This window comes from Euprymna scolopes, chromosome 29, assembly GCF_053919585.1.
Source record: "Euprymna scolopes isolate OS-2025 chromosome 29, ASM5391958v1, whole genome shotgun sequence".
Taxonomy (NCBI): domain Eukaryota; kingdom Metazoa; phylum Mollusca; class Cephalopoda; order Sepiida; family Sepiolidae; genus Euprymna; species Euprymna scolopes.
In genome coordinates, this window is record NC_136510.1 from 56606800 (window position 1) to 56631811 (window position 25012).

Sequence of the window (25012 nt, forward strand, 5' to 3'; positions counted from 1 at the left end):
CCATTCTGCTAGATCTACAGCGGATGTGCTAACGTTATATCTCATAGGATTACCAAATCTCGACAGTAGCTTCCTTTCTAGGATAATTGCTCTTGACATATCAAAGGCCTTTGATAGGGTATGGCATTAACGTCTACTTCACAAGATTTCCAACTACGGTATAGCTGAAAATGTCTTAATTATTAAATCATTTCTGTTAAGTTCTAATAGTAGTGGTTGATTGGCAGAAATCAGAAGCTCACAGTATTAATGCTGGAGTCCCTCAGGGGTTGATTGGTCCAACTCTATATTAATGATCTTCCAAATCACATCCTAAGATCATCCATAAACATTTATGCTGACGACACTCATCTATGGCAACACATCAAAAGTCATAAATGACCAAGTTCTTGCTGATTATCTCTCCTCTGATCTTAAGCATGTGGTACACTGAGGAAAGAGTTAGCTGATTAATTTTAATGCATCTAAACAAAGCTTTTATCTACATCACCAACGCTCTGATCTCCATCTGGCATCAATTGAAATGATAACTCGTCTTGGGGAGACTCCATGTTTTGATAGGCTTTTGGGCTTGACCTTTACTTCTGATCTGAAATGGAACACGTACATCAAATCTGTTGTCAAGATTGCTGGGAAAATGGTAGGATTCCCCCGCTGCAGGAGATATTTCACTGCTGATGCAATTCTCTACCTATACAAAAGCTAGGTACATCCAAGTACTGTTGCTACATCTGGGCAAAAGATGCTAGAAAGACATTATCCTGCCTTGACAGAGTTCAAAATAGACTTTGTAGCCTAGTAGGGGATGCTGTTTTCTCTTCCCTGTAACCTCTTTCTCACAGAAGAGATGTTACAAGCCTATCTTTGCTTTATCATTGTTTTCATGGCAATTGCTTGTGAGCTCCAATTCATGGTCCTCCCTCCCTAAACTTTCACAAAAAACATGTCTAGCTAAAACCATTATCAATAATTCTTACCACCCTCTTTCTGTGCCTAAACCTAAATGTAGATTCCTTGAACAAAGCTTTCTCAGAACTGCATGTCTGTAGAACTGTTTGCCTGCTTTCCAGCTGACTACAATTTGGTTGTCTTCAAGTCGAACTGTCCCCTTAAGTAATCCAATTTACCAAATTTCCACTAACCATTGATTACTATACACTCAAACCTTATCCTCGAGTGGCTTTCAGGCCTAGATAAGTGGGGACTCCCATGTAAAAAAAAAAAAAAATTTTAATATAGAATTTAATAAATGGCAGTTGTGACCTTTTTTCACACTAGGAAAAAACTTGTGACAACACAATGAGCAACTGATTCATTTGAAGGACACATTCTAAGATAACAGCTGGATTGATTCCAGAAGAAAATACTTTCTTTGTAAAAGTCAACTCTTCATGCTCAAACTTAATTACAAGATCCTTTCAATCTCAAGAAAAGATTAAACTAAATAGCCTATTCAGATTGATCTAAGTAAGTAGAGGTGGAGTGTCAATTAGGAAAAACGGTTTCCAAAGAAAGAAAATCACAAAAAAAAAAAAAAAAAAAAAAAAAAAAAAAAAAAAAAAAAAAAATGAAAAGAAAGATTCTATATTTCAATCAAATTTTTAAGACAACAAAATTATTCACTGTAGCAGTACCTATTTCCTTACACATCCCTCTTTTTTTTTTTTTTTTTTGAGGTGGAGGGGTATGTGACAAAAAAAAAATTGCCCCAGTTAAGGATCTTTTATGATAAATAGATTTTGATTCTGTTTGACTATTTTGGTGTACAACCTCTTTGTACCCATTACAATGCACCAATCAGCTTGTTATTAAGAGGCAAATAGATAAATCAAAATGGGAGAAAACAAGACTAATGTTTATTTTTCGTAAAAGCTAAATTGCAATATAAAAATTACTGTACAAATTCGCCAATGGGGGAAAAATGGATTTTACAATGAGTTTCTTCTCTCCAATTTATTTGTTGGGGGGGGGGGGAAGGAAGCTTCTGCTGAAGACATTGACACAGAAAAATTGATGACCGATATTGACAATTAGGACATCTTAACAGAATTGGGGGTGGGGGATAAGAGTGTCAAATCTAGGTACAGCCAAAGCAGAAGAAGGAAGTATTTTTTGAGTCTCTTAAAATCTACAAAAAAAAAAAAAAAAAAAAAAAAAAAAAAAAATCAAGTAATTATTTAATCAATATGAAATTTTCAATTATTAAGTGAAGAATAAACTTTATAATGGTGTACTTTTTTCATAATCGATATTTGTACATATTTTTTGCCTATAAACGCCCCATTCTTTGTGGTTACAAATATGCTTAAAATAATCAGCAGAAACTAGAAATGTATTGTGGGGAGGGTGAGGTTATAGATAAAAAAAAAAAAAAACACTGCATGTTACCAGATTTTAAGGTTGAGAATTCGAATTTTGAACGTGTCTTATTTTTCAGCTTTTGTATTTTGAAGCGTGAAATTTGTTGAATGTTAATAGTTAATGTTTCAGATTAGAAAAAAAAATTTTTTTTTCATTAATTTTCTTTTAGTGAGACCAATATTGCTAATGTATCATTAAATAGGAAATGCTTTGAAGAATTAATACAAAAAGATAATTGCGCATTTCGCTAAAAATACAATTTCTTTCTGCAATTTGTCGTTACGTGATATTATCTCAGCTATGGTAGACCATAAGGCCTATAAACAGTTGTTTGTATTTACAAACAGTTGTTTGTATTTACAAACAGTTGTTTGTATTTACAAACAGTTGTTTGTATTTACAAACAGTTGTTTGTATTTACAAACAGTTGTTTGTATTTACAAACAGTTGTTTGTATTTACAAACAGTTGTTTGTATTTACAAACAGTTGTTTGTATTTACAAACAGTTGTTTGTATTTACAAACAGTTGTTATCTCCCCTTTTCTTTTTAGCTATAACTTGCATTTGACTTAGTTTAAAGTGTCGGGGACTTGCATCTACATCACTTGTCCAGAAACACTTGGTCATGATAGCAAGACAGAATCAAGATGACCAAACGTGATACTAGATGCAGCCATTGTCTCCAACACATGGCGCCCAGCATTACCAAAATGGTCTCATCTGGTACTGGCAAGCCTCATCATTGCTTAACTTTGGGGGTGATGTAGGCAACAATATTGCTTATGAAAAAAGAAACTCATATATAAAGTTGATTCTTCACTTAATTACCAAAACAAACATTAAAAATACATGGAAATTTACAGGACTTTTTGAGAAAAAAACATACTGTAGTTTCTTCCAAACTATCATTAAATTTTGGATTTTTTAAAAATTTGGCTACACAAAATCTATAGAGCAAGATAAAAGATGGAATTATTTGAAATTTAGGTACTTGTGTTATATTTTTGCATATTCTTATAGCAAATCATCCTAAATCTTATTTAGATAAAAAATAAAATAAAGGAAAAATTTATTCAAAAACCTTTTAAAAAATATTTGAATGTGTTATCCATCAAGACAAAAATGGCAGTGAATGTTTCGGAAAATTTTAAATTCTATTAAAAACAAGTAGAAAAAATTTATTATTCTGCTTTTCATATGATAAAATTCAGGTTTTTATCTTTCTGAAAAAAAAAAAAAAAAAAAAAAATACTCAAGAATGGATTTTAATTAGTTCAAAAATACTGTTTTTCTTCCCTTTTTTGGGCGTACCTAGTCAAATCCATCTGAAAACTTTCAAAAAAATTAAAAGCAAATGTTCTCATGTTTAGAAACAAAATAATTTGATTCATGAAAAGTTATTTCAAGAAGTTTCTAAACTGAGTTTAATATAATTAAGAGATATTGAACTGATCTTGTGAGGAAATTAGAAAAGGAAATACTTTTGTTTTTTTATAGAATATCAAAAGTTTAGGTTATTTTATGATAAAATACAAAATAGCAAACTGAGCAAAAATTGCTGTGTTATCCATAGCTGGAAATTATGGGTTCATAGCTTTCCTAAACAGCATTGGTGACCAAAAATAATTTGAACTCAGCATAGTTGATTCCATAACTAAGCTGTGACAATATCCGTTAAGCCAATCAGACTCCCATCCCCACCTTTTGCATTCAAGGGTAATGGATATGATAAAGACAGTATGTGAGCTGTGATGGCAATTACCAAGATAGTATCGCCCAGAGGAGAAAATTGAAGAGAAGAAAAAAAAGGCTTCTATTCCATAATTAGATTGTATAAAATATTGCACAGCGATATGAAAACAGAATTCTCCTGAAAAAGAAAAAGAATGCAAGGTAGATGGGAAAGTGGTTGATGTGAAAGGCTTGCCAAAGAGCACAGAAATTTGAAACCCATCCTGAGTTAATCCACCTTAATTGGAATTGCTATCATCTCAAGCATTCATGGATCTGTGTCGGATGCAATAATTTTGTGAAGATTATTCTTGTCTGTAAGCAATCCAACATTTACCCGATCTGCATCCTCTCTAGTAAAGGAGAGAAGAATCACTAGTTCACATGCACAAAATAATTACCACACCTTCAGGCAGATTCCTAGCGAAGGGTTGAAGAGAAGAAAAAAAAAAAGCTCACAGCTGGTTTCTATTCTGAGCTTCAAAACAATCAAGACTTAACATTGCTGTACTAAGAGCATCATTAGTGCACATAACATTTTTCAACCATGTTTACCAAGAAAACATTTCTTCCAGTCGTTACAATAGAGATTCTTTAGGTTAATTAGACTGGCAGATTTGATCATTAAGGAGGGCAATCAACTATGGAGTTGAAAGACAAAGCAGAGAATAGGAGAGAGAAAAAAAAAGGTCATAATTTGCCATTTACACTTCAGGCATCAATTCAAATCATTTCCAAAACAGCAGTATTTTTTTTTTAAAATCACATGTTCTATAACACTATTCCTACAACATCTCATACTTTTTTTTTTTTTCCTACAGACATGGCACATACTTTGAATGGATTTAGCTGGCTTCCTCCAAAGAAGGAAATTTATAGGAAATATTAAATTCAGTCACATGTGTACTGTTCTCAATCAAATGGAAAAATATTTGTATTTGACAATGTTGAACGTTGACGAAACAAAAAATATGGAAGAATGCATTAGCAGCTCCAATGATTTTATATTAACCCAGGTAAGGGAATTCAGTGCATAGAAACGGTGCAGTTAAACAAAAAATATAAAGATATTTCCTTTTCTAATTTCCTCACAAGATCAGTTCAATATCTCTTAATTACATTAAAAGTTTTTTCTTTTCTTTACTTTTTTTTTTCAACCCAAACAAAGCATATTGCCACTTAAAACATAGGGGGCTACTATTTGGGATAATGTCTAACAGGGAACTGTGGGGAGTTGAGTGGCAAGATGTTTACATTGCAGTTTAGAAATATAGCAGTTTGAGAGAAGAAACAATTACAGTACATTTTCCAGCATATAGTGACCTCAACAGTGAAGGGTAAGACTTTGCTACTTGTGTTAGTTGGGAGTTTCTACGTCGAGTGCTATTAGTTCATCAAAGCATATTCCATGAAAGTATTTATAAAAACAGGAGAAGGGATATGTCATTGCAGTGATGAGACAGAGGTTAAAGCTTTGTTGATAGTGCTGGACCTATAAGCTTTAAAACATTTTTGGACACGGTCTAAATGCGAGAGAGTAGTAATAGCCCAGACATGGTAACAATACTCCATGTATCAGGAAATTGAGCCTTTGTAAGGGGGAGAGGGGGAGAGGGTAGATCAACACAAATAGTTACAGCTTGAGAATTATTGGGCCATATTGAAAATTTTTGATATCTGATGTAATAAAATTGATGACAGGTATATATAGATCCTAAATTACAAGTCAGCTCTTTAACTTGTTAATATGAAAATCATGAGAAAGATATATACATATAGTTGGGTAGCACATAGGGACTGAGACGGGGAAGGGGGATTACTGGCATGTAAGAACACAGACGCTGCTGGGGAGGGGAAGGGATTGGTGGCACATAGGGACACGGACGCTAGGGGGAGGGATGGGAAATTGGTGGCACTTAGAGGGACACACTGGGGGTGGGGGATTGGTGGCACGTATGGACATGGACGCTAGGGGGGTGGTGGGGGATTGGTGACACATAGGGAAACAGACATTAGGGGCACGGACGCCAGGGACGTGGGGGGGATTGGTGGCACGTAGGGGCACGGACGCCAGGGACGTGGGGGGGATTGGTGGCACGTAGGGGCACGGACGCCAGGGACGTGGGGGTGATTGGTGGCACGTAGGGGCACGGACGCCAGGGACGTGGGGGGGATTGGTGGCACGTAGGGGCACGGACGCCAGGGACGTGGGGGGGATTGGTGGCACGTAGGGGCACGGACGCCAGGGACGTGGGGGGATTGGTGGCACGTAGGGGCACGGACGCCAGGGACGTGGGGGGGATTGGTGGCACGTAGGGGCACGGACGCCAGGGACGTGGGGGGGATTGGTGGCACGTAGGGGCACGGACGCCAGGGACGTGGGGGGGATTGGTGGCACGTAGGGGCACGGACGCCAGGGACGTGGGGGGGATTGGTGGCACGTAGGGGCACGGACTCCAGGGATGTGGGGGGATTGGTGGCACGTAGGGGCACGGACGCCAGGGACGTGGGGGGATTGGCGGCACGTAGGGGCACGGACGCCAGGGACGTGGGGGGATTGGTGGCACGTAGGGGCACGGACGCTAGGGATGTTGGAGATTAGTGACACGTACGTTGGAGGCGGGGATTGGTAGCATGTTGGGTCAGAGACGCGAGGGATGGGGGGATTGGTAGCACGTAGGGTCAGAGACGCGAGGGATGGGGGGATTGGTAGCACGTAGGGTCAGATGCAGGAGTGGGGAATTGGTGGCATGTAGGGGACAGAGACATAAAGAGGGAGAAGGAGAGAAAGTTTTTGAAAAGTAAAGGAATAATATGGTTATTTAAACAAATGCAACCATTCAAATTTTCACAACACTGTATTTTAGTAAGACTAAATGTCAGAGCCATAATCATAGACTCAAGGAAAAAGAACTTCACCTAATTTCATCATAATTTGAGCTTTATCATCTTACAATACATTTTTGTTTCCGATACATGAGGCTATTCGCAATAACCATGTGGTAATAAATTTAGAATTCAAATTTTAAAATGTCAAATACTATAAAGTTTGGATCTTAGACTGGAATTTGAGAACTTGGGTCTTAATTTAAAGTAACAAACACAAAATGGTGTTTTTCACTTTAATTCTAATCATTGTTCACAGCAGAGCCACAACAATTGTTATGCTAACTTTATTTAATACTCCTCTCAAAAAATGTTGCGCAATTAAATACTATATTGAAAGCTATATTTAGAAGCTTTGTTAGAAATTACAGAATAAAAAAAATTGAATAAGAAACGTTTTTATTTAAAACATAATTGTTAAACGTTTTGTTTAACTTTTCTTAGAACAATGAAATGATTGCAAAACAATACTAACCTTAAATGATTGTATGGTTCCTTTAAAGGCATCCGATGGTATAGCATAAGTAAACATTCTGCCCACAAAGGCTGTAGTATCCCCAATTCCCCACATAAGGGAAACTGGTTGCGTCTTGGAATCGGAATGAGAGCCATCCAAAGAGTTCAAGTAACTCTGAATGTCGTTTAGCCGAAGTTCTAAGCTTTCTACTTGCATAGTCGCAAACTGTAGAGATATACAGATAACTATTAAAAGCCATGGAAATGACAACTTATGTGAAACCAAAGGAACTGAACGGCTGGAATCGGATAAAGTTTTGCATCGCGATGGAAAGGATTTAGTCCTGTCATAGGACAAACCCATTTTACTGTTGCTTAGGCGTTTTGGAGTAGATTCACAATTGTAAAGTTTTTTTTTTCCAGACTTGATCTGCCCACCACTATTGCTGGCAGCACGAACTTGCTCTAAACAGGACATGTATCTGGCCCCTGTGGTCATAGCAGGAAGGGATACACTCCCTGTGTATCCTTCCTTAAATTGTAACAAATCCTTAGAGAGGAAGAGAAAAAAAAAAATCACTGGATGTGGTGGGAATTTACTTTTTCTATTTCATATTTTCCGTTTAAAAGATGTGTATTGTCTTTTTGAACCTGAAAGAGAAAAGAAAAGTTTTCAAAGTTTGGATAAAAAACAAAAGTAACATTTTTATCATATTCAATTTTTTAGTGTTTTCAAAACATAAGTGAGAAATTTGAGTTTTCAAGAAACTAAATATGAAAATCAATATTTATTGAAAACAACAATAGGCAGAAAAATCTCTGGATTAAAACAAATTTCTGTTCAATATTCTGAGTTTTTGTATTTGATGTAAACTTTCAGGTTTCACATTTCTCATGAACAAATTTTTATTGCAAGAAAACTTAGGATAGTTCTTTCAAAAAAAAAAATGAAATCATGCAAAAACATGATATTCGTTTAAATTTAAAATTTGACATTCTTTTTATTAAAAAAGGGGGGGGGGACATTTAATGTACAAATTAAAGATTCAGGGTATTTTTTTTTTCAAATAAAATTTTCAATTCCTGTAACCTTTTTCCCTGAACTCCGAACAATAAAGTTACTACATAATTTTATAGAGACAAACGAGAAAGCATCATAGGAAATATGGTTTGAGCAACTGACACACAGACACAGAAGTAACATGATGTTGCTTCAAAGACGAGGAAAAAAAACAATTGTAATCATTTTAATGTCCTCATTTGCTAAATTTTAATAATGCACACAAATATTTTTATGCATTTTAACTATTTGGGAGAGTAATACCATATAATAATGTTAGCTCAATAATGCAATACTAGAGCTTATAAATATTTCTTAAACATATGTTACAAGGAACAGACATTCATATAATTATACATTTTCAATTTAATTAAGCAATTGTACCCAAGTTGTTATGAATAAAAGATTAATATTTTGAAAATGTTCCTTGAGATTATATACACACTAGAATACACGTCCCTGAATGAGTAAAAGTATTTTCTGAACAGAGGTTTTGCAGCCATATTTCTCATCACAAAGATTAAAATAAACATCTAATAATGATACTGAATCGTTATTCTAATTTTGATCAAAATCTATTAGATTATTTCGATTCTGGAAAAGATTAATCAAATCTTAAGAAATTGAAATTCAGAAGTTTGCTTAAGTGTTTTCTAATGACTATAGATTAAATCTGAAATATTTAAATCATTATGTCTCTTAAAAACATTTAAACATTTTAAATACTCTAATGAAAATGGAATTTGGGAAATATTCATTTGTTAAATTGATACTTAAATTTCACAAAAATTGGAGTCTTCCAATTTTTTCCCCCGAAAGAGTTTCCATACCCCTCCCCCTTTTTTAGAAAAACAAACTAAATGTAGTCCATCATTACAACTAGTTGCAAAATTCTTCAAAAATTCATAATGATCAGTTAACTGGTTTAAGAGTGAATCCTGTACATACAACTACATCAACATATATTTTACATATGTAATTTGTACGCAGTTGTTCTATTACCAATCACCATGCCTGCAAATGACATTACTCAAAAAACAAACTCCCTAAAATTAACAATATTTATACGTGTAGTATCATATGTCACATTTTTTTGAATCCTCATATAAAAGTGCATTTTTAAGGGGGCGGTCAGAAAATATGAAACTGAGCAGTTAAACATTTTTTTTTTTCAATATAATCAGAGCAAAACATTTTCATGTCAGCATTTCGTATGCATTTATTTTTCAAGTTTATAATTTCATATTCCTTTAAACAGAAATTAGAAGTTTTACTAGTTTATATCTAAAAGTCAAACTAATTTAGTTTATATATATATATATATATATATATATATATATATATATATATAATAGCAGGGAAACCCGACATTGTTCAGGACTGAATGATGATCAACGAATGTTTCACATGTTTTTATTTTCATTTGTACAAATTTATTCATAGCTTGAAGTGGTTTTATTTTAAAAATTTATCTGTAAATAGCTCAAATGGCAGGAATGCGTCTGGAGCACTCAATATTTTTGTTTAAATTCTAGCTGATAACACCCAGGTAATTCTTTTTAACTTTTGAAATCAGTATCATATTAGGTTGTAATATTCAATAGAGAATTGGTTCTGTACTAATGAATACGAAATCTGCATGAATTAAAGTTTCATATTTAAACATATTTTATAACTGCCCCCTCCCCCTCAACCACCACTAGTTTTTTTTTTTGTGTTTTTTTTTAAATAAAACTGCAAATGGGGAGTAGGATTATGTGCAAATGAAAAACGGTCATCATTTTGTTACATTACAAAAAGAACAGAAAAAAATAAGAGATGAAGATGAGAAACAAGTCAATTTCAGAAAAATTAATCTGAAAACTGGGTGTTTGGGATTTATTTGAAATTTTAAATAAACTTGTTTTTATTTTTTTAAAGATACCTTAACATTTAATCTGAAAAGAGTTGATGTTAAAGAATACTGTCTAAGGGAAGAAATATTTAAATACAAGATTTAATATTTAGTTTAGAAAACAAATGCATCAAATATTTTTGTTGAAATCCTTTGAGATGAGTAATTTGTGTATTTGCAGACTTCATAGTTGTCATTTCATCACATTTCAGCCAACTCATCTTTGGGGCCCGAGGCGCAGTGAATAGAGGTGTTGAGTCTCTACGGTTTCCAGGTGAGCATTGTCTGAAGATAGTGGTTTTAAATCCTATCCAAAGCAGGCCAGAGGATTAGTTGGCCAAAACGTGGTGAGACAACCACTATGGAAGGCAGTAATTACTGAGGATACAGTTACAAGATTCAACATTCCTATCCCGTCGTAGTTAATCACCTGAAGAAGACCAGAGGATGAGTTGGCTGAAACAAGTATGAAGATGAGAATAAGTCCGAAAATGCATCCTAATTTCTACTTTTCTTCATGAAAATTTAACAGATTGCGATCACACACGATCCAAGGGTTCTTTGGTCAATTTATTAAGCAAAGTAAATCAGGAAGAAAAAGAAATGACAGAATATGTCACTTATTTACAAGTTTTCCACTCTTAAAGGAAAGGCTACTTTGTGACCTATCCATTCTATGAAATATTGTACGACAAACCATTTATCTATGTTGTGCTTTTGTATAGGAGAAATAACCAGAGTGCTCAATTATGTATATAAGAGAATCATTTTATTTAAAATAACATACAATAGTTTGATCGTCCATCGATATTCGCAGTTTCATGGAATCCAACCCGCAGCCAATGGTGTGTTGTGTGTGTGGATTGAGTGAAGAATACTGAGGTGTATTACTGGCAACATTGCAAGTATAATTGAAAAAATTAAAAATAAAGCGTCGACTGTCATAATCGAGGATTATTATAAAATAAAAAAAACAAACTTGCTAACTTTTAATCTGTGAAACAATTCTGCAAATTTAACCACAACAGTTACAGTTGTCATCAGCGATAGGTAAGTATAATTTAAATTATAAAACAGATGAAAGTGTCAAATGTCTCTTTCTGAAGAAAAAAAAAAAATCCCACAACTGTAAAATGTTGCACATGTTTTTAAAAACATGGATGTTTAACTCTTAAAACTACAAATAATTATACAAATGCATATTACATTATTTAGGATAATTTCATATTTTTAAAAAAAAATAATTTTATTTCTTTGTTCTAATATACTGCAGTTATTTTATGAACCTAACCGATAATTACTCCTAATGATCCCAGATGAAACCGAAGAAATCAATTGTCTTCAGATTTTGGGAAAAATTTAACCCTTATTAAAAATGTTTTTATACAACAAGCATTTTTTTTTTTTTTAAATTACATTTTCACCCCAAACAAGGCACATTGCCACTTTGGTGTAGGGGGCTACTATCAGGGGCAGCAACTACTGGGGTACTATGTTGGCATTTGGGCAGCAAGATGTCGGTTCACGTTACACTTGAACTTCTGCATGTTAGTACAGTTAGGGAAGCAGGGACCTGAAATGGAATTCCAGAGTCTAGCGGTTCTGGGGAAGAAACTACTGGAGTAGAAAGATCTTTTACATCTAAGGATCTCTACTGTGTGGGGATGGGATTTAGCTGCCTGTCAGGTTTATCAGGGTGTCTAAGTCGTGGGGGCACAAGTGTTTGCAGTTCGTCAGAGGGATGCAACGTTTCGTCGATGGGACAGAGGCTGAAGCTTAGATGCCAGTTCAGGGCCTATCAGATTGGCAACTCTCTTGAACCTTGTCTAGGAGCGAGAGACTAGCAGCAGATGCACCAGCCCAAATGTGACAACAATACTCCATACATGGGCGAATGGTGACCTTATAGAGGTACAGGATACTTTCAGGTGTCAGTAGTTTTCTAGCACGGTAGAGAGAGCCTACCTTTTTCGCAGCGACCCTGGCAATGTTTTCAATAAAATTGTTCCAACTCATGCTTCCTGTGAACGTTAGGCCAAGCAGTTTGAAAGATGTACTCTTAGACAGGGAGTCACTGGCCATTGCTATTGGTGGCAGAGAAGGTTTCTTGTAATTATTGAAGGAAACCAGTTTAGTCTTGGCAGCATTGAATGTGACCATCCATTTATGCCCCCATTCCACTACAGATTGGAGGTCATCCTCTAGTGTTTTTGCCATTTCTTTAGTTATGTGTTCAAAATTATACATTCACGATAGGAATGTATGGATGCACGGCTGGATGGGGCAAAAAAAAAAAAATAAATAAATAAAAAATAATAGAAAACCAGCACTTTCTCCCTCCCTTCAACTACTTGATATCATTTCCAGACATTTTGGGCTTCCGTAGAAGCCACGCTTACACGTTTGTTTGGTTATGCTTAAGTGAAACTAGAATCTCTCGCTTTTGGGGCTCATTAAGCCATTTTTTTTTTTTTTTTAGTACAAACAAGGTGTTTTTTGTTTTTTTAATTTATTTAATTCAATATATTAGAACTTTACTAATTATCTTTGAAATACGACCAGAAAACTAATATTTATCTTTCAAAGGATTTTTATAATGAATTTATTTTGCAAAATTTAGCTGAATTATCAGCTTTCTGAATGTTGCCGTGAAAAAGTTTTTCATAACTTTTTTTTTTTAACGTGTACAAATATTTTTCCCTTCTTCCAGCTTAAATAATTCTGTACTAAGGCTAGAGTTAAAATAGCACTAGGCAGGATAAATTTTCCGAAATTAGCACAAACGTGGATTTATTTTTTCTACCGTAGAAGTTAGAACTTTATTTAAGTAATATACTTAATATCTACAATTACCCTATGCTCGCTTGTATTAATAAAGAGGCTTTGTTGATATCTCTACCAAACCTCTGGACATAGCTTGTAATTAACTGTTACTGAAATCTACAGTGATATTAGCTGCGTCACTAGGACTTTTTTTCTGAATAGATACGATGTTTTGTCCCCAACCTAAATGACTGCCTAAAAATATGATTTCCGAATCACGACGAAATAATTGTTTCTCTTTACCTCCAAGACGACTGCTTATGTCTAACCTGAATGCAAAATAGGGGAAAAGAAGGGAACATTTTATTCCTTTCTCCCAAGCTAAAACAATACTTGAAACTCTAAATCCTAATGAAACTTTACTGTATTCTGTAAGTTAAGAACCTCGAGCCTTGAAAGCTAACAATCTGCTCCCCCTCTAGCTGCCACTAAAACCCTACATTATACATACGCCTTAGTAGTGAAATCCTTAGCCTCAAGCTCCTTACTTTCACATGCTAACCGCCTAACAATCATCAGTAAACATCTATACATTTCTACCCCTGACATGCATTAGAGTTCATTCCTATCCAGTTTGGTACTTACTAGCCAAAAGTATGCACTCGGATGCAAACGATCTTCATTACACAACTGCCTCTTCCTAGATGGTTTTGCAACGAACAATACTAAACCAAATCCGATACTCCCTGTCATGCAAAATGCTCGATGACTTAACTGAAATTATCTCCCCTCAATAGTAGAAACACTGACACAACTATCTATTTGCATCTACTGAAAACTTGCCCAAATATCTATTTAATTAATTATACATACGGAATACACCATGTCTTAAAATGTACCTCCAGTTACACCCTGAGTGTACTGCACCTACACCTTAACCTTCGTAAATCTAAATATACAGTGACTGGGCAAAATTCTTAGCTCAATTCCTAATACCTACTCAAACTATAACGTTATCCTGAACCTAAACTAACATAAAGTTATAAAAAAAAATGGAAAAAACCTAAAGGTAAAAGTCTTAATCCACACTAATGCTTTTCTAACAAGCCTCCCCACAAAACTGCTTACACTGCATGCCCCTAAATCACTTTGAGGAGTGTAACTATTCATTAGATATATAACCTCTACAAACTAACCCTGTAACATTAACTAACCACGCGGGGGTCACAGAAATACCTGGATTAGGACCCAGGCGCGGAGCAAACCCTCTCAGGGCTGATGGACCCAGTAGATCTTCCCAGATCATCCGTCTAGGAGAAAGAAAACTCTGAAACTAAACCAAAGGGGAGGGAGGCCTCTCCAGTCTTGGATGACAACCTTCCTAGAGCTGGTGACTCAAATTACCTGTCTGTAAGCATTAACTTTAGAGAACTGCCATTGCTCGACTTACAAAAGTTTAAGAAATGTCTGTACTTTAAGTTTTGTACATAATCCCATTCTTAAAACGACTACCACTTTGGCCCCCAAAGAGTAAGTCGCTCCTGTGTTGCTGTCCTGCCATAGGGAAATTAAATAGAATTTATGTGTGCATAGCTATATTGTATGGCATTTTCTTTGAAACATGTTAAATTGTCATCTATCCATAATTTTTTCAGTGTGACAGAAACAAGATATTGTAGATAATTAATTGAACAAAAGTTGCTATTTTAGTCTCGTCTTATGGAGGATTGCAAATCGATGCCTTTCTCACAGTATTAGTGTATAAATAGCTACAAAGATGATATCTGATCTCGACATAGTCGACTCCCAATAAGGTTAGTGAGGCAAATGTGGTTCAATCAAAAAGTCACAAGAACCACTGCTGTTATGCAAATATACAAATACGAAGGTACACTTTGCATCAAAAATGACGAAATAGTTTGACAGTGAGCACATTCATGCAAAATAACCTCTCCATCAATGAAGTTAAAAAGATAATCACGTTTTTTAAAGAAATAAAGCATAACTTGGTATGGAAAATGACAAACACTTAAAATGAAAGTTGTATCGTTTTTTTGTTTGCTAACTTGTGTGGCAAGTCAGATACACATAAAAATATACATTGATCTTTATTTTGTTTTAATTTTTTTTATCACTTTTTCCTAGGGATAGGGCATTCTACCGGATGCCAAAAATTCTCATTAGTTTAGTTACTCCAATCGAGAGAGTTGGAATGCTATTGTTTGTATTTCTTTTGCACCTAGTTCACCGGGTATATTCACTAGATAGTTTTTGAAATTCTTTTTCATTAGTCTGGTTGCTCCTATAATGACTGGCATGATTGATACCTTCGTAAGATTTATAGAGTGGAAACATGACCAGAAAAATTACACAAGAGTGTCAAAAGGAGTGCGTATATATGTGTGTGCCTTCAACCCCTTCCCTCACGCATAAAGCTTTTCACTTTTACGAAAAAGAAAAAAGAAAACAATCTCAATTTTAAAAAGTAGTTGAATCCCTAATAATGCTGGCTTAAGAGCAGATAGAAAGATAAAATACTAGGCACCGCCAAAAATGGCCGCAAAATCAAGTTGTTGTTTTTTAAAACTAAATTACATTTATTAAAATCCATTATTTCTGAGTAACTTTTTTTTTCCAGAAAGATAAAACCCTGAATTTTATTATATAGAAAACAGAATAATGTAAAACTTTTTCTACTATTTTTAATTCAATTTTAAATGTTAAATTTTCCCCAAAAGTTAACAATTGTTATTTTTTGTCTTGCACAAAAAACGTACTTAAATATTTAAAAAAAAAAGGGTTTTTGAAATAATTTATTTATTCATTTATTGTCTAACTAAGATTTAGGATGATTTTCTAAGAGAATATGCAAAAATATTATAATATAAGTACCTGAATTTCAAATAATTCCACTTATTCATATATGTAACCAGATATTTCGCGTCGCCGAAGAGTTCAGATCGACTCTGTTTACGTTTTCTTTCGATGAGGCGAAAACTATGGAAGACTAAACAGGCCAAAAAAACTTATTTGTCAGTGACGAAAATTTCAATGTATTATTAAGCTGAGGCTGGCCAGTACCAGATGGGTGACCATTTGTATGAGTTTGGTTTTTAATGTGTATGTGTGTGGGGGCCAGGCTCCCCAAAATGGGGGAGGGGGCAATTTAAAGCAGAATAAAAAAAAATTATTTCAGCGCGTTTGGTCCACCGTAGTCGAAAGGCGGCAAACGTTTTCAAACGAGATCGAAAAAAATGATGCTATTTTTAACACAAAGGGCACAATATTTATCGAATTTTGTTTTTTTGTATCGATTATTCAAAGCATGCTCTGTTTAATAATGGTCATGCATTATTCGGCTCGCTAAAAAAAAATTGTTAATTTATTTATCAAAAATTTTAAAATGGCTTTTTTCGTATAAATAAAAAAAATTTTTTTTTTTTTGTTTTGCTTAACTTAAATTAATTATTTTACTTAACATATTCACCGAATTTCACACTTCAAAACTCAAAAGCGGGATAATTAAACACAATCGAAGTTCTGATATTCAGACGTCAAAATAAGGTATGCAAACAATTTTTTTTTTTTTTTTTTTTTAATCTATAATTCTGTCCCTTACAACAACACAATATGTTTTGTTCAGTTTCAGATGATTATTTTAAGCATATTTGTTCCCACTTCAAAACCAGGGGGGGGGTTTGTAAGCAAAAAAAAATATATATATAAATATCGTTTATGAAAAATAAGTACACTGTCATAAAGTTCATTCTTCTCCTAATAATCTCTGAAAATTTCGTATTGATCGGATAATTACCTGATTTTTGGTAGATTTTTAAAAAGACGGTCCGTCAAAAAGTACTGACCTGCCCCCCCCCCCAGTTTTGGCGGTGCCTATAAAATACCAACGCGTTATGTATGACATGAAAAGAAACTGGAATCTAAGGTTCCATTACCTTAATCATAGAAGTAACCGGGTTTTATTATGAAAATGAATGTCAAAACCTACCTTGCGAATATACCCAGAGAATCAAGTGCAAGAAATTCAAACAATTGCGCTTAAAGAAACAGCCAATATGCTAAAAGGAACTCACGATTGGAGCGGATGAATATCTGGCATTAGGCCCAATTCCCATTCTCAGTAAAAACAAAGATGAGAAAAAAATATTTGCCTTCATTTTAGCAACCGAGACGTAAAGGCTGGTACGAATCGGCTTCACAAATCAGCTACAGCACTCCTCCATTTCTCGTGCTTCAGTCTGGAGGATCTTGTACTGGACTATTCAGAGAGAAAAATCTAAATTAAGAAAATCTACTTCAGACAATAACAAAATAGTGAAAATGGCCTTTTTCGTTGTTTATATCAATATAGAAGAAAACGGTTGAAAAGGAACGAAGTCACCGACTGACTGACTGCCATCCAGAGAAGCCGACACGAGAACAAAACAAGATAAAAAATGGTCTTACTATTCTAAACTAACAAAGCTGACAACTGCCACACAAAATACGAAAGACTTTTTTAGATGAAAAAAAATATAAACCTTTAATATGTCAGCTGCTTCCTCGACAAAGTAGGAAAATTTATATATTTAACTTTTGCTTTTAAATTAAGTCAAAATTTACTTTCAGTTTAAAAGCTTAAAAAAATGTTTCAATTTGTCACGAAAGTTTTGGGTTATTTTTACTTCTGGGCTGAAATCAACATGTATCTGTTCTGTCGTCGATTAGAGATGGCGAGATCTATTTTAACTGGAGCAATTTTTAGACGCCACTACTACACTATTGGGGACGAAATTTCGAGAATTCGTGATACTAAATTTCACGTGAAAAGAATGGTATCTACGTATTCGTCGTATTTTTAAGATGACTATATAAAAAAATTACGAAAGTCGATAAGGTAGGAAATTATTAAAACAAAATAGAATTTAATGAAAACGATCATAAGACACAGGAGAGTTCAAAAGGGAGGCAATTTACCGTTTTGATTTAAACAAGATGGCGGCAATTTTTCACCTGCTAACACGATTAAAGTTGTTTTGTTTAATAATTCCATAATATTCAGGTAATTTCGACTGCATGATTTGGAAGCCATCATTGTAACTTATTAGAATTGTCAAGCAAAATAATCAGTTGAAACCAGTGTTTTTTTTTTTTTTAATCTGAAAACTCCATTTATCGACTACACAATCAGTAGCGCCAATTTTTTAAATTTTTTTATTTTGTCCTATCCAGAGCGTTTCTGGTGTGTCGCACAAAAAACAAACTTTGCTTTCATGGGAAAAATAAGGAAACAACGTGAAACACTGAAACATTTCAGAATCTTCAAATTTGGTTACAACTTAAACGCAAAAATCAAGTATTATCAATTCATTTGTGATCCCAAATGTATCAACGTAAAAAATATTAAATGAGCGAATACAATTAGTACAAAAAACAAAACACGTCATTAACCAAACCCTAATTCTAAAGGGACAATTAAAAATAAATTATATTTCTACACACACACACACACACACACACACACACACACAGAGTACAGTAGAAAACCGTCCTAGGGCTACCGGGCCCTAGGACAAGGGTTTTTTTCAGATTACGATATGGAATAAAAAAATTTTTTTTTTTTTTTTTCAGACCTTGCCCCGCCTTACTGTATTTTTTATTTTGTATTTTTAATGCCGGGGTTCTACTACTGTACATATAAGTGACCTTGTCTGTGTGTAAGGAACGGTCTACCAAACTACAATTAATAGTCTACAGACTTGAAACTTGTTATAGAGAGGATTTGGACCTTTGGAACAAATTCGATTTGTTTTTAGCAGGTAAAAATAGCTGCTAAGGGGCAACACTAAAAAAAAAATGGAACTTAGCAAGCTTATGTCGACTAAAGGTGTTATTTCTTTGCATGCGCAAATATACATCTATATATTTAACAATTTTTTTTTTTTTTTAAAGTTTTAATGTGTATGGACATAGATTAGACTAATGAATAAAGCTGGAGAACTACATGTTTTGGTCTTGATTCTAGCTGATGGCACCAAGGTCTAACTTTTGAAATCACTACTATATATCGGAGACAATATAATAATCAATAGAGAATTGGGTCTATAATAAACTGCATAAAATATTTTACGATCAAGAAGCCTGCGAGTATGTGTGTGTGTGTGTGTGTGTATGTATTATATAAGTGATTGGACAACTTCAATATTTTTCCCGATTCCGATTCAACTAGAGTTGTTATTTTTCCTAATTACTATAAAAAAATTAAATGTGCAGATATTTTCTCAAACAAAACTAGGAGATGGTGTACAGGTTTGTTTTAATGGTAGTTTTAATTCAATATGTATTTTATTACTACCAGCAGTGGAAGATTTTGTTTTAAATAAAATCCAATAAAATAAAAGACAATTAAAAGAACTGTTTTTTTTTACCGATTCCAATATCGTTTCTATCAATATAGATGATATCGTTTCTATCAATATAGATGATATATACCCTTAAAAAAAAAAAAATCCGATTTTTCAGATTCCCGATTCTGATTAATCGTCCCAACAACACTCACTGGGTTCAAGATCATATTTGAAAACATCTCGATCAAGAATTTCGAAACAGTTATTTATCACTTGCGAATTTCGAATAAAGGCGTATTGTCTTCGAAAATATAAAAACTTTAAAAGAAAAAAAAAGGTACATATTGTTTCAAAAAGTTTTATGCACAAGTGTGTATAAAATTTGTATTTCACCAAAATTATTTAAACTGAATTTCAATTTTCGACATTTTTACATGAAGCATTTTTTATATATAAGTGCTAGGAAATTTTATCGTCTATTTAAAACGCACAGAAAAATAAAAATTAGACACCAAAGTTGCTAATTTTATTGTTAAAAGGAGAGAAAAAGAAAAACCAAAAACAGGAAGACACACGCAAATTTTTTTTTTTTTTTTGGAAAAACATTCTCCGTCTTCAAAATAGAAAAATATTTACTCAAGTTATTATCCAAAAACTTGTTTTTTAAGATGATTATTTTTTCGTTTCAGCGTTTGATGGGTATTAGGTACCTCCAACGCGCGCCAGCGCCACAGTTCTTATATGTAACACGATGTACTTGTAATTTAATATTACTTAACTTTTTTACTATCTAATAGAAAAAGCTTCAAATAAACTAATATTTTTAAAATATTTTTTACAAAATACAATAAAAATGCGAGACAAATCGTGTTTACATTATGGATGCTTTAAAACAACGTTCTTATGTAGTGACGTTTTTTTAAGCCGTTCGGCCCGTTCACACACCCATGTTTTAAAAATCTAGTACAAAATCAAATAATCATATTTTCCTGAAATTTTCGATATTCAATCATTATTAAATAAACTTAATTAAAAGTAGGTTTCGTTAAATATATTAGCGGAAATTTTTTTTAAGGTGTTCTACCCCCACCCCCCTCATATTTCATGGTCCGAAAACTAAGCAAAATAAATGGGGGTTGATAAAAGTTTCAACATTTTTTAAAGCTGAAAAGATCAAATAATTAAAAATATATATATATATATATATATATATATATATATATATATATATATATATATATATAAAATCCTGTTATTTATTTCACTTACCTCAAAGTTGCAAATAAAATTGGACATAAATCCAATATTATGTTAAAAAAACACACAAAAACAATTCTAAAGAATAATTATTTTTAAAAAGCTTTAAATGATATTAAATTCAAATATTACGCGATATGAAGTTTAAATGGATTTTTAGCAGGTTTCCAATAATAAAAAAATATATTCATATAAAATATAAGACTATTGAGATAAAATTGTAAATCCAAAATCAACCTTAAAAAAATTAGTTTTAATTTTATTATTTAAATTGATAGAGGGTGGTTCTTTTTCAAAAATGTACTGAGGCTTGTAAAGAACATTTTTAAATATATGTGTCAACAGAAGACAAAATTAATTTTATTAACTCGTTTGAGTAATTCGTTAATAAAAATGTATTTTTTTCCAAAAAGGTAAGTTTTATATTATTTTTTATCCATAGCAAAAAAAAAAAAAAAAAAAAAAAAAGTAACTCCATTAATAATTATAACGCGAACGCTTATCCATGAAATTAAACACATTGAATGATGACGTCATTATTAAAATGTGTACTATTGACGTTTTACACATCGCCGTGGAGGTACCTAATGGGTATGATGAAACTTGTTATAAATCGGGTTAAAACATTATTTAAATAAAGTTATTTTGGACTAATACCGAAACGCGTTTCATATGAGTGACTAAAATAGGATTTAACCAAATACATTTGATTATTTAAAATCCATCGATAAACGAGGTAACAGATTTTAGAAGCAGATCGCAAATTTATTCACATCTGACACAGGTAATATCTAATTAACAAATCACATTAATTGAAAGGTGAGAAAAAAAGAGTGAAGATAAAAGAGGATGGAGGCAGACTATGAACGGAAATCTATATATCTATAACAGAACGTGTCTGTGTGTGTACATTTCCCTATGCAATAACTGTCAATTTTTAGTGTACAGACTCGAAATTTGATATACAGGGTACTGAGATTTGGGAAAATCGATGCGATCGGTTTTGGGCCAGAAATTTGGCGATTAAGGGGTCAAAGTTCAACGATTTGACCTTTGAGAACTCTACCAAACGCCTCCGACAATTTTGGGTCTACGCACTTAAAATTTTAGATATAGGTTCCTTGGACATGGATTTAACTTAATAACTTGATTTGAACCCAAAACAATAACTTTTAAGGGGTCAAAGTTAAAAAAAAATTGACCTCTGCGGTCTCTTCCAAATTACTCCAGACAATTTCTGGTCTAAATATTTGAAATTTTACATAAAGGGTATTCAGAGATAGGGAAAGCTTTTTCATCAGTTTGGGCCGAAAATTTTTAGTTACCAATATATAAATGTATGTATGTATGTATGTTTGAATGTCTGCCTTAAACTTTCAATAGAGGCGACGGATTTTACCAAGATTAGTATCGTTTTAAAGTTCGACCTTTCATACGACAAATATCGAAAAATTGGCTAAAAACATTAAAATTTTCCCCTTCAACAAGGCACTTTTCTACTGGGGGGGGGGGTCACTTTTTTCGCCGATATTTTTTAAAGTTATCCTCTCCTTTAGATTGTCTAGCCTTACTTTTCAAAAATGTCGCTTCCGGTTTGGCGGTGTTCGTGACAGCATAAACGTTAAACGTTCTTTTCCTCCTTTGCGGTACGTGTTCGAGCCTGCCTTCCTACTACCACTTTTTTTTTCTCAACATACATATCCAAACATCCGGGCAACGCCGGGCTGAAATGCTAGTAATTCAGAAAGTTGTAAAAATATTACTTTCTAATGTGTTTTGAAATGTCTTACGCAATCTTTCATTCCATTTGGACACACCCGCAAATCCTTCATTCATATACACGCGATAATCCCCCAGCCAACTGTTTTAACGAAACTAAAGTGTCATAGAAAAGTAACCTTTTTTTTTTTTTTTTTTTTAATTAAAATAGAGCGATATCTAGATGTACAATAGTTCGATTGAGCCTCAGATTTTAAATTAAAAAAAAAAAAAAAAAAAAAAAAATACTGCCGTATTTTCCCCCCAGTATGGCCAAAATTTCAGGCGAAAACACGTACTACAGACTACACACTGACGTTGAAACGTTCAAAACAATGTGCTCACTTATTGTAAGATTTTTCTCTAAAGAAAGTTGAAAACTTATTTTCGACGGGTATTTTTTTATGATATAAAAACGGCTAATTTTCCGACAAATAAATATTTTACTATCTAAAAATTTTAATTCTTTTTTAATGTTAAAATTTTACGCTCACATATTGAAATTATCAAACTGGCTGGACATTTAACGAAATTAGAATACACAGAATGAAATTCTCGAATAAAAGTTGTGGCTGATAAGTGAAAAAGTATTTATGAACTAATCTATAAATTCGAATTTTTGGATTTAGCCATTTTCTTTGTAGGAAGAAACATTAAACTTCCGTGAAACTTTAAAAGATATTAAATGATAAAAGTTCGTAAATTTTAATTTACGATAGTTAAATGCATATATTCACTGAAATCTTAGGAAGATCTCATTCTACTAGCAAGTGGACTCATGAAAATGGATTTAGAAAACTACTTGGCAAATATACCCGATGAACCAAGTGCAAGAGATTGAAATAATTGTACTAAAAAGACAGTAAAAATCTGGTAAAGATATCTCGGTTGGAATATACGAGTTAGCAGGTTAATGTTGGGCATTCAATCCCAACAACAACCGGGTAAGAAAATAAGAGAACTTGAATTCCTACTAGACACTATCCTTGAGTGTCTAAGGTCTCTCTGTACAGGGGTTTGTTAGGACAACCTGGCATGAGGATACCTTTCTCTACAAGTAAACTCCGACTAAATATTCAAAATAAAGTGTTCGAAGCCCAAAATCTTCTCGGTATGGCTAACCTACACCGGCTTTTATTAGAAACGGTGCAGTCAGTGGTGCACCTTCAAGTGATCTTTAGTAACAGCACGAAGCTGAATACTACAGACTTGATAAATTCTTATTCTGGAATCCAGAAAGACAAGAGACCATAAGAAAGATATATACAAAATGGTCAGCTTCTTTACTAACTCGGTGTTTGAGATCTAAAGAACTTTAATGGAATATTCGAATATCTATGTAGCTCATATAGACATCAGGTATTAGCCCTAGGAAGGGTGGGTGCTTGATTTCAGACAGCTTCGAATTAACAGAAAACAAAAAATGTATACATACACATTAAACTGAAATCATTTTTATATGGGATATTTATTTAAATTTAAATAGAGAGAGGGGTGGGTATTTTCTGAATGAAAGAAAAATAGAAGAGACCCTACTTAATCGCTTTATATATATATATATAATATATATATATATATATATATAATTTTCTTCCTTTGAAGATTGTAATGCACTGGGGCAGCCAAACCAGCTGCCAACATTGCCCTGCTTTTTATTGAAACCAACTTAGAGCTCTTTTTAGTATTCTCGCCGTTTCCTTAAGTGTAATTGTCTGGATCTCTTTTGCATTTGGTTCACCAGGAATATTAGTTGTTAGGTAGGACTTCAGGTTCTTCATAAGCCCTGTGGCACCTATGATAATTGGTATGATTGATATCTCCTTAAGATTCCAGTTTCTTTTCATATCATACATGAGACTTTATTATGGTATTTGGTCTGTTTCTAAATACCACTTCATAATGCACCAAAATGTGACAAAGTGTGTGGAGTAACTAGCTTCCCAAAGAGCACGCTGACAGAGTACAAAAATATCAGAGATCTGCATTTTCAGGAAAGACGCCTCAGGCGATCAGCAACAAACAAACCTCTCCAAATAATTGAGGGTGGAAAGCTCATTAGGATGAATCAAGTTAGACTTTCAGTTGCCAGAATGATGCCACGGCGAACTTCGGCTGATATTGAACACTTGGGTTGAAGCCTGACAATTTTAAAGATATGTTTCATGAAGTGAAACCAACTAGAAGACAACAAAAAGAATGATAGCTCACACCATCTCTAGACAGAAGACAGACAAGAAGGACGTCTTCTCAACCGAGAGGTTGGGCATCCAAAAGAGACGCCTCAAAACTGTCAAACATACACGCACGCAACCTTAAGGGATTTATTATAAGAGGCTTAACTTAAAGTGGATTTTGTGTGTGTGTGTGTGTGTGTGTGTGTGTGTGTGTGTGTGTGTGTGTGTGTGTGTGTGTGTGTGTGTGTGTGTGAATTTTCAAATAGTTTCATACAACGCAAGATTATAAAACAGAACAATTGGAAACTGAAAACTTCTTTTTACTGA

At 33.7% G+C, this 25012-nt stretch overlaps 1 protein-coding gene across 4 annotated transcripts in view; it reads right to left on the reverse strand.

Annotated features, from left to right (window-relative positions):
- LOC145252655 (dystroglycan 1-like) overlaps positions 1 to 25012 on the reverse strand; it is a 492163-nt gene that overhangs the window by 61450 nt on the left and 405701 nt on the right. For all 4 annotated transcript variants that reach the window (XM_080112421.1, XM_080112422.1, XM_080112420.1 and 1 more), the window contains one exon: positions 7455 to 8086. In XM_080112421.1, the coding sequence (XP_079968547.1) occupies positions 7455 to 7934 (480 nt within the window). In that variant the 5' untranslated portion in view covers positions 7935 to 8086. The remainder of the gene's footprint in view (positions 1 to 7454; positions 8087 to 25012) is intronic.